Source organism: Nothobranchius furzeri, chromosome 12 (genome assembly GCF_043380555.1).
Source record: "Nothobranchius furzeri strain GRZ-AD chromosome 12, NfurGRZ-RIMD1, whole genome shotgun sequence".
Classification (NCBI taxonomy): Eukaryota; Metazoa; Chordata; class Actinopteri; order Cyprinodontiformes; family Nothobranchiidae; genus Nothobranchius; species Nothobranchius furzeri.
The window spans coordinates 51,642,274-51,653,762 of NC_091752.1; the positions used below are offsets into that span (position 1 = coordinate 51,642,274).

Below are 11,489 nucleotides of genomic sequence, written 5' to 3' on the forward strand. Positions count from 1 at the left end.
GACTAAGAGACAATACCAAAAGGAAAGCTCTGTTTTTATATGCTAAAAGTTTGAATACTGACTTTTGTTTCTTACAAGAATCTCATTCTGAACCTAAGGACGCTAACTTCTGGAAATCTCAATGGGGTGATGATTTATGGATGTCTCATGGCACAAAACATTCAGCGGGAACTCTGATCTTAAAACATAAATTTAATGGAAAAATTATATCGTCAGAAACTGATCCAAACGGACATTTTATTTTGCTGGTTGTTTTTTTTAATGATCAGACCCTCTTATTGGGTAACATTTACGGCTATAATAACAAACAGGAGAATATTGACCTAATACTTGTTATGAATGAAAAAATTGAGTCTTTAATAAGTAAATTTGCTAATCTAAAGATTATATTAGGAGGAGACTGGAATCATTCACTCAATGACATGATAGACAGATGGCCAAGTAAAAGTCAGGAGAGTAGTAATTACATGTTGGATTTTATAAATGAAAGAGACCTAATTGATATCTGGAGAATCAAAAATCCAACAATTAAGGAATTTTCATGGAAAAATAGATCTGGCTCCTTACAGTCTCGTATTGATTATTGGCTAATTTCTGATCCTTTATCCGAATATGTTTCTACATCAAAAATGTTGCCAACACCCTTGACAGATCATAAAACAATTTTTCTGGAGATATGTTTGTGTGCTAGAAAACCATCTAAAAGAGTGAATTCATATTGGAAATTAAATAATTCTCTTCTACTGAATGATTCTTTGGTAAAGGAAATTAAAACAAAAATAGATGAGTTTTGGAACAAGGCATGTGTTGAAAATACTTTTTGTAAAAATTGGGAGCTTATGAAATTTGAATTGAGGTCCCTTTTAATGAAAAGGGGAGCTGAAACAGTTAAAAATAAAAAAAAAAGAAGAGTCAGAAATAATTTCTGAAATTATTACCTTGTCTAGATCACCTGATAATTTATCGGAAGATAACCGGAACAGACTTCAAATTCTACAATTAAAATTAGATACTATATATATTTACAAGGCAAAAGGTGCCTTTGTGCGGTCAAGAAGGAAATGGCTTGAAGAGGGAGAACAAAACTCTAGCTATTTTTTCAAATTAGAAAAACACCATAATGCTCTTGCCAGCATGACTAAACTTCGTACAGACGGGATCATCACACAAGACCCTCAAGTGATTTCCAAGACTTGTGAACTTTTCTATAAAAATTTATATAAATCTAATCTTTCTACAGAAGCCATGGAAATTTTTTTTAACTCCTTAAGTAATATTAAGACTATTAGTGACAATAATAAAGCCATTTGTGATTCCCCCATCACAATACTAGACATTGAAGAGGCTATTAATAAAATGAAGCTTAATAAGAGTCCAGGGAATGACGGTTTGACTTCGGAATTTTACAAATTATTTTCAAAGGATCTGTCGTGCTTTTTACATAAAGTATATATTGAAAGCATTGATAATAACAAGCTGCCTCCTTCTTTGACTCAGGGGCTAATTACTTTGATTCCAAAACCTCAAAAAGACACCCTTTCGATAGAAAATTGGAGACCTATTTCACTGCTGAATAACGATTATAAAATAATTGCTATGTGTTTGGCTAAAAAGTTAAAATGTGCACTGAATGATATCATTGATGAAACACAGTCTGGTTTCATGACTGGTAAACACATAACTAACAATATAAGACTGGTAATTGATATTTTGGATTATTCAGATTTAATCACGGATAATAGTTTCATTCTTTTTTTGGATTTCTATAAAGCTTTCGACTCCATTGAACATGAATTCATGTTCAGAGCACTTGACATTTTCGGTTTTGGAAATATCTTTAAGGAATCAATTCAAACTCTATATGCAGATGCAAATAGCTCATTCAAACTCCCATTTGGTACAACGAAAAGATTTGATATCAACCGTGGGATCCGGCAAGGCTGTCCACTTTCCGCATTTCTCTTCCTTCTTCCTATGCAGTTACTTTCTATTCACTTTAAAAATAGCAGTGTGGTGGGTCTCTCTATTGCTGGCAGAGTACTATCTATTACTCAACTAGCGGATGACACAACACTTTTTTTAAAAGATAAATATCAAGTTGATGAAGCTCTCAAAGTTGTCAATAATTTCTCAATAGCCTCTGGTCTTAAACTCAACATTCCAAAATGTGAACTTCTCCCTGTTAAATTCTGCACGGATACTATTATATCAGGTGTCCCTGTTAAAAATAAGGTTAAATATCTTGGTATTATCATTCAAAAAGACCAAGATGCCAGATTATCTGAAAATTTTGACCCTCTTATAACTGCAATACAACATAAATTTAATCTTTGGCTTCAAAGAGATGTATCCATTACCGGAAGATCCTTGGTAGCCAAAGTTGAAGGCCTGTCCCGACTTATTTATGCAGCTATGGCACTTGATGTTTCGAAAGAACTATGCACAAAAATTGATAAAATATTATTTAACTTCATTTGGAAAAAGAGAATACATTATATTAAAAAAAATGTAATGATAAACAAATTGTGTTTTGGCGGTCTAAACTCTTTAGATTTCACCTCCTTAAACGCGTCTTTTAAAATCAAATGGATCAAACTCTTTTTAAAAAATCCCAGTTCAATTTGGAACGTTGTTACCAACCACATTTTTAACTCATTTGGAGGACTGCACTTTCTGCTAAGATGCAATTACAATATCTCTAAATTACCGATTAAACTCTCCAACTTTCATAGTCAACTCTTATCATCTTGGTTAATGATATACTCTCACAACTTTTCTCCCCATAAATATTTCATTTGGAACAATCAGGATATTAAATTTAAGAATAAATCATTATATATTCAAAAATGGGTTGATAGAAATATTTTACTTGTAAGTCAATTACTGAATGATGATGGTCAATTATTTTCCTATAAGGAATTTTTGTTTGTTTATGATTTTCCTGTCACTCCAAGAGAATACGCTGTAGTTTTTGATGCAATACCAGATGGAGTGAGAAGGTTATTGGTGTCTGCTCCTAAGGGTAGAAATTGTATTATTCCAGAACTAAATCCCGGTAGCATATTCATCGGTAACATATGTCCGTTATTGAGTGATAAGGCCACAAATCAATGTATTAGACAAATCATTCAAAGAGATATTGTTTCCAAACCTGCAGCTGTATTTTACTGGAACAATATTTACAATGATATAGACTGGAAAAACACTTGGATTCTACCAAGAAAATTTATTATAACTAATAAGATAAGAGAGCTTTCTTTTAAGCTGATCCACAGATGTTATCCGGTAAAGACATATCTGGTTAAACGTAAGAAAAATATTGATACTCTTTGTACTTTTTGCGGCAATGCAGAGGAAACAATATGTCATTTATTTTGGGACTGCACTTATACACATGTATTTTGGATTGATCTAAATAATTTTATAAACACCAAAATTGATCCTTCTTGTAAACTGAAGTTTCACCATATTCTATTTGGCCTCTCACATACTGATAAAATTATTTCAGGAAAAATATATATTATTAATCTTCTGATCATTTTTGCCAAATTTCACATACATTGTACAAAATTCTCCCAACAGCGTCCAAACATATTTGCTTTTACAGCCCTGTTTTCCAATTATCTGAAGAATCTTAATAACAGTACTAACTCCAAAGCGTGTAAAACACTAGAGCTGTGCCGAATGTATAATTTCACTTGATTTACTTGTTTATTTGTACCTTGAGCATTTTATTCTGTTTATTTATTTATTTTCAATTTTTTTCCCAGTTAGTTTGTTAATCAGTTTTCTCCTAAAATATACCCTTTTGTTTAAGTATACTTGTAGTTGTATACATAACTTGTTCAACTTGTTATTACAAGATGTGGAATGTTTATACCCTTTCTATATTCTACAATACCATGTATGTTTGTTATTCAAATGTCTAAATAAAAAAAAAAAAAAAAAAAAAAAATAATCAAATATATGATTCCACCAGGGCGGTTCGCTTTCAGCCAATCATATGGCTCCTTATATTACGGAACAGATCTGCTGTGCGCATGCACATTGCAGCTCACACGGCAGAGCGGGATGGATCGGTCACAATCTGTGAGTAACAGTTTTATCTTATTCCCTCGTTGTAATTGATGCAATGTTATAGAATTATGAGTAGAAGCGTTCTTCATTGTCAAGTAAAATGTTTTATGTTAAATTCAGTCCGGACGTTACGTGAAGTCTGGTCCATTCTTCATCTAGTTTAACATCAAGCTAAACTCAAGCGGACATTTGTTTAGTTAGCGTGTCTAGGTACCATTTTTTTAGGCCACGGTTGTCAAACTCAAGCCCTTGGGTCTATTTTTATTTGCCCCGCGAAATCAAATGTCAAATATATCATATTAAAACTGGTCCGCCGGGCGATTTTGCTGATAAGACTATTAATCCCATAGTGCTATGCAGCGTTAGCGCGCGAAACGAAGCGCGCCCTTGTTTATGTTTACGATCATTAGCATCCATGCTAGTACAATCAGCGTGTGCAGCGTTACCCTCAGTCTTAAACAACTGAAGATACTCCTCTAAAGCCCCATTCCCATCTGTACCGGGTCGGCCCAGGCTGGGTAGCCCCAGTCGGCCCCAGCCTGGCCCGGTTGTTTCCACACATCCTTGCTTAGGTATGCAAGGAATGCAGTCAGAGACACTTTCAGCTTCTGGGTAATCAGCATGATAATGAATGATAATGAATTGAGCTTCCCTTAAGCCCATGTGGGCTGATTCTACCCACCAATCAGAGGCTTGCTCTAATGGAAGGTGTGAATTTGCTGTCAGCAGTGGGCGTGTTGGCCCTGGTCAGCCTGAAGCAGACCCCCTCAAGAAGAGGGCTGAGAATGAGCCTTGGTTGGCCCGCAAAAATACCAGGCCACCCAGATATGTAAACAACCTACGCTACCCGACCCGGTACAGGTGGGAAAGGGGCTTAAGCGCCCAGTTTACTCAGCGAGTTTCCGACTTTGAACGCCTAGAAAGAAGGTATCTAGCTGGAACAGGTGACCATCGGAGTGGAGCTAACTGAGCTTGAAACATTTAATTGTCATGAACTTTTTCTGCTCCAAAGCATGGAAGTTAATAACTGAGATATTTTCATAGAAGATAATTGCTATTTTTGGTTTTTGTTGTTGGCCTGTGAAAAAAAGATTAAACTTACTCTAAAATGGGAACTGGACAGACTACAGATTGAAGAATAGAATAGAAAATCCCTTTATTGTCCCTCAGTGGGGAAACTGTGATGTCACAGCAGCAATAACGTTCATTACAGAAGCCAAACAGGAGAGTAAAACATAATAATAAAGAGTAAACTAAAATAAAACCTAAAATAGACTAACTTAAAATATCCAAAAGGTAAAACAATCTAAATACTGAATATATACACATTGTAAGGAGTAAAAAGAGTAAATAAAAATTGAGACATAAGTAACGAGTGATGTGTTTTATTTAAAATGTACTTGCTCGTGTGTAATTTGGTCATATCAGATTCTGTGTACAGATGCAAAAATAAGTTTCTTTCCAATTGAATAACAAGACATCTGTAAATAAACTTTTCAATAAATATTGAGTTTGGCCCGCAATTTTTTCCCAGTTTTTAATTTTGTACCATTGTGAATTTGAGTTTGACACCCCACTTTAGGCTGTGCAGTAATAAGGAGACAGACACTGGCTGAGCCGGTGCATAAATGTTTGATTTTCTGGTGGTGTGCGATAGTTAAAGAAATATTTTTTTTTAAATAAAATGCATCTTTAAATTTTGGCCAATGAGCTCTGGCACATAATAAACAGAAATACTGCTTCATCATTTCATGTACCTTTGAATCTACAGTTGGTCTTATTTAAAAACGTTTTTTTATTTAAACTATCATAGCTGGAGTGTTAAAAAATAAAAGTGCCATATGATATTTGGAAGTTATTTTATTTCTATTACCCAACAGTTATCCAATCCATGTTTGTTCTGTTTTTTTTTTTCCTCTAGGAATCATTGAGGCGTGACATCCTTCAGAGGTTGTACGATCAACTGTCAAGCATCTTGGAGAGGCAACCTGTTGATGGGGAAGGGCTACAGTTTGCTTGTCACCATTATTTCGTTTTATTAAGTGCTCTAGGTGGCATTGTTGATGTAGGAGAGGATATACTTTCTGCTCTTTCAAATCTGAATACTATTATCCAGCAGGAAAGAGATAATCAAAAGACATTAATAGCGGTACACGTTGAAAGAGGTTCTCGTGGCCGCCCACGATTGGTGGTGTCGCGAGAGGCTCTCGAACACCTTGTGGAAATGGGTCTGCCAACAAGTGTCATTACCAAACTCCTTGGTGTATCCAGAGCAACTCTATTTAGACGGATGTCTGAAAACAATATATCTGTATCTGCCACATACAGTAAATGCAGTGATGAGGAACTAGATTCATTTATCACAGTAATTAAGAGCAACATGCCAGATGCTGGGTACAGGGTGGTCCGAGGTGCTCTACTTGCCCAGGGACATAGAGTACAGTGGGACCGACTGTATGCATCCATGCATCGTGTGGACAGTGCGGGTGTACTTGCTCGAATGACACGTCTGGGATGTGTAGTGAGAAGGACTTACACAGTTCCTTGCCCAAAGTATATGGTGCACATTGACACCAATCACAAGCTCATCAGGTAATGTCTGTGTGTAAGTGGAGATGTTGTTTTTGTTTTGGGAGTTGCATTTTTAATTGTCTGTGTTTTAACAGGTACAATTTTATTATCTTTGGAGGAATAGACGGCTATTCAAGGAAGGTAGGTGTTTTCATTGTCAAGGACCAAACAGCTGCAAATGTGTTTTCTGGCTATCTTCTGTTTTATAGATTTAACAACTTTTATTTTGAAGTAGAGGGCTGCATAGGATTGGGTCCCAGCAGGAGCGGACAGTTAGAACTTTGCTGCAGGCCGGAACAGTTGGCTAAAAACCAAAGGGATTTTCAGAAATACCAAAAATACACATTATTTTTTTAACATATTTGTAAAGTCTCTCAGTTGATGTAAGGGCTTGTAATAATCATTAGCCTTTACTCCTCCATATTGATTTTTAAATGGAAGAATATGAAACACAATCCCATTGAATCTCTAATAATAGTCTGTCATGCCATGTTTTCTCCTGCACGATGAGTGAATACACAAAATCAGTGCATCTTAATTATATTGTGGGTAATAGTTCTGAGTGTCACGGGAGAATGTGGGAGTAACATACATGGTGGTCAGAAATTCAAAACAAGCTGGCGGGAGAGGGATGAAAACAGTATAGTGCAGTGGTCTTCTGTAAAGTATGCATCTTATCACTCCTGTGAGATTTGACACAAACAATACAGTTTATCAGATCTTAACTTATTTAATTATCTAACATGTTATTGTATGGCTGTTGTACCTTTCATTTGGTAATTGATTGTTTTGGCCCCTATAAAAGTGTGTCATATGAGAGTGTTTGTGCTTGACTTACATAGATCATGTACCTGAAGGTAGCTGACAACAACCGGGCAGACACCCACCTTGCCTTCTTCAGTGAAGCTGTGAATGAGCATGGCTTTCCTCTGAGGTATTCATATTGTTCCCAACTTTACCCTCTGTTACCCTGTTCAAATCTGCTTTTGCCTAAAGTGTTATTGACCAAAGATAACATGCCATTTGAGGTCATATAGTGAAATTTATGGGGGGGGGGGGGGGGGGAATGAACATTTCCCTCTTTCAAAAAAAATTTCCCCAGCAGAGGGTTAATAATGCCACATTGTTTACTCACTTAGTAGCAAGGTACATAAGGAAATTTCTGTGGTACTGAAGTTGATGTCGATTGTTATAGATGTGCATTAAAAATGTTTGAAGCGAGATTCTAATGTTTCTTTTTTTTTTTTTTGTTTCAGGGTGAGAGGAGATCGTGGCGGAGAGAATGTAGGTGTTGCAGAATTAATGTTCTCAGTTCGTGGAACTGACACCAACAGCTTCATTGCAGGAAAAAGTGTACACAATCAACGGTGAGTTTAACCTAATTCGGAAGGCGTGTGTGTGTGCGTGTGTGTGTGCGTGTGTGTGTGTGTGTGTGTGTGTGTGTGTGTGTGTGTGTGTGTGTGTGTGTGTGTGTGTGTGTGTGTGTGTGTGTGTGTGTGTGTGTGTGTGTGTGTGTGTGTGTTGGATGGACATTTAAATGTGTGTGTATATTATAATTTTCTTTTATTTAATCCCCCTCCAAATCCAGGATCGAGCGCCTCTGGCGTGATGTCTTCATGAGTGTTACTGGTTTATATTACAACATCCTGCACTCTCTGGAAGACCAAGACTTGCTCGACATCAGTAACATCCTTCACCTGTTTTGTTGCCACTATATCTTCTTGCCTCGCATCCAGGCCAGCCTGGATGTCTTTAGAGATGCGTGGGACAACCATCCAATCAGGACAGAGGAAAACATGACACCAAATCAGCTGTGGCATCTGGGCCAGGCTCTGAATCCTGTTTCTGATCCAGGGGCAGATGTATGTTCTGTTAAAATGACTGATCACATGTCAAGTTGATCCTTAACTAAAAATCAAATGTTCAACACTTTGATAATCTACCTCTGCACTATGCTTCTTGGATTCAAGATGAAATGGCTATTGAAATTACAGTTCTGTTTGTGTGCACCTCTACTGAAGTGGACACTGTCAACTATAATGTCATGACATTACAAAGTCATGACACATCTGCAAGTTCAAAATGCAAGGCATTAGACCTTCCAGATGTGATATTCTCACTGCTATTGCTGTTTTAACATAAAAGTAGCCCATTAATTAAAAAAAACATTCATTAAATAATGGAGATGCTAGGTTCTGCCTGACATTGATGTTAAGTGATTGTTAAAAGGTCATGATAGGGCTTTGTTAAATGTGTTTTCTTGAGATTCATTATGCACAATGCTCATACACACTTTCTTTTTCCAGAGTATACCGATACCAGAGATTGAATGGGAGGAGAATGGATACATGACTGAACCTCATCCGGGGATCAATGTCCCTGTACTGGACAGTCCTCTTTCAGATCATGAAATGTTGGAACTGCAGGACAGCATTAATCCGTTGCAACATTCAGACTCTTTTGGAGTGGACATATATCTTCACACTGTCCAGTATGTTGAGAACTTACTTGAGGCTAGATGATTACATGTGTGAAGAAGGAAGGAGAGAGAAGATAGGGAGTTAGGAAGAAAGAAAATAGTTAATGAGACAGGAAGGAAGGAAGTTAAAAAGTGAAGGAGTGGTCCATTTTAAGGTTAATATACTGTATATTGTTATTCAAGGGATTTGCCGTTGTAAATATGAAATGCTAAAGGATAGACCCCAAAATAGATTTCTAAATTCATTTATAGTTGTGTATTCCCTTAAAGGCTTTGTCAGCCTGATTTATTTTAGACCAGGAATGTATTTGAAAAGGCTGCTGTCCACTTCATCTATGCTACAATTCTTCAAAATGTAGATGTTCTATCATTGCTAGTGTTGGTTTAGTAACATGCATCTTCCTGTGTATCCAGCTCTAATAAAAACATATTTAAAGGTGAAGCACCTACTTATCAGGAGATCCATTTCTTTTTACATGTTATTGTTTGAATTTTGTCTCGTTTCATAACTTTTGCTCAACATTTAAGGGGAACTGTGTTACCCTGCGATTGTACTATACCTCTGTCCGTCTACTTATTAAATGGGATAACATGACAAGATTCTATCTACTGGTTTTTTAATCAAGGGATGATTAGGTGTTGTGAGAAGATTCTCTATGCTACTGAGTCTGTGTTAAGTTGCAACTGGACACACATACCCACACACAGTTTGTTCATTTGTTCTCAGAGTGAGAATAATGTCTTTTAGAGTTAAAAAGTTTTTTTTTTCTTGATGTCACTGAAGGCTGTGTTAGAAATATATGCAGCTCATTAAAAGGAAAAGTAACTGATGTAACCAAGAGCCTGAACACAGGAGAATAGAGACACCTGACAAGATAAAGAGCTGGAGCTTTTGCTCCTTATCAGAGCCACTCCCATGGAATAGGCCTGATGATTTACTAGCTTCTCTTACCTTCTCTGCAGACAATGTTTAATATGAGCTTCAAGAGGTCTCTGCCCCTAACGGGGTTTGCTTTCACATAGTAAAAATGCATAATTTTTCTGAATAAGATTAAGAGGCCACCCATAAGGCGGAACGTTTGTAATGTATTGTAACCCCAGATTCTATGAGTATAGCATGGCCCTTTAAGCAATCACCTATTGGATTAATTCCATCCCCTAAACCAATCATTGAAGAGCTTTTATGTACGCCCGCCTCCTAGGTGGGTCCTGGCCCCTAAAAAAGAGCATAGCTTGTCTCCATAAGTCTTATTAAGCCCAAAGAACCAGCGGGGCCAAGATGCTTAAAGGGCTACGCTAAACTCATAGAATCTGGGGTTACAAAACTTAACCAATGTTCTATTTCGTATAGCCCCGCCCTTTAAGCCATCGCCTATTGGATTAAAGGCGGAGCCAGATATAGTTAGTCAACGCCACACTGGTTCAGAACCAAACCTGAGCGGACTCAGGTTCCACCTAATAAACCTCTACAGCTGTCGGCGGGCGTAAACATGAGAGAACAGCTGGAGGACATGACAACAGCGTATGATCAGCATATAGCTGATGAGAATCAACCCCAAGGTTGCCTAGCAACCAGTGGGAGAGAAGCTGTCACAATCAAGAAGACACAATGTTGCATTGTAAGGACAAGTCAACTAGGGCGTTTAAGAACACAAGGATGACAATAACGAAACTGCAAGGTTTCTGATAAGAACTTTCAGTGACAGCTGTGATTAAGCTGAACTGTGTGTTATCACCACATTGGTAAGGAGGCTGGTGGACACATCTCTGAGGTAAAACAGGTGGTGAAGACCATGAAGCAGCCATGCATATGTCTGCTACAGTCATTCCAGCTCACAATGCAACAGAGGAAGAAACCGCCTGATTAGAATGTACTTTTAATCTGACTGGAGTGTCCAAGCCAGATGAAGCATAGACACTTGTGATGATGTCACACAGCCAATGTGAAAGACGCTGAGATGACAGAGGTTGCCCTATGGAACAATCACTGTAGCGAACAAACAGCTGCTGCGAAGTGCGCAGCTGAGCTGTGCGAAAGACTTAGGAGTCTGAGTGCACGCACTGGGCATAGCAGGTGGGATGCAGCATCTCACTCTGACACATGAGGGGAAGAAAAACCCCACCAGAGAAATGGACCTGAAAGAGCTTGTGATGCTCTTTGGGGTAGAATGCTGGGTTTGGGTCAGAGAACGGCTGTACACCCATCATTCCATTTCCTGAGACAAGATGGCAAGATAGAGAGAGAAGTTAGGTCACAAATTCTCTAGGTGGAGAAACAAGGGACTGGGCGGGATTCGATCCCCAGACGCCAAATCTTCCCCCCTCTTTCCACAAGCACGTCATCGTGCTCCCGCGCAGGGTG

The 11,489-nt window shown here is 37.8% G+C and overlaps 1 protein-coding gene across 1 annotated transcript; it reads left to right on the forward strand.

Annotated features, from left to right (window-relative positions):
• Window positions 1–1,134: 1,134 nt before the first annotated feature.
• Window positions 1,135–10,995, forward strand: LOC139062260 (uncharacterized). The gene is made up of 9 exons (XM_070543129.1): window positions 1,135–1,179; window positions 5,999–6,669; window positions 6,744–6,789; window positions 7,491–7,582; window positions 7,905–8,015; window positions 8,237–8,396; window positions 8,955–9,139; window positions 10,554–10,746; window positions 10,876–10,995. The coding sequence occupies exons 1-9, from the start codon at window positions 1,135–1,137 to the stop codon at window positions 10,993–10,995; spliced, it is 1,623 nt and encodes a 540-aa protein (XP_070399230.1).
• Window positions 10,996–11,489: the final 494 nt, after the last annotated feature.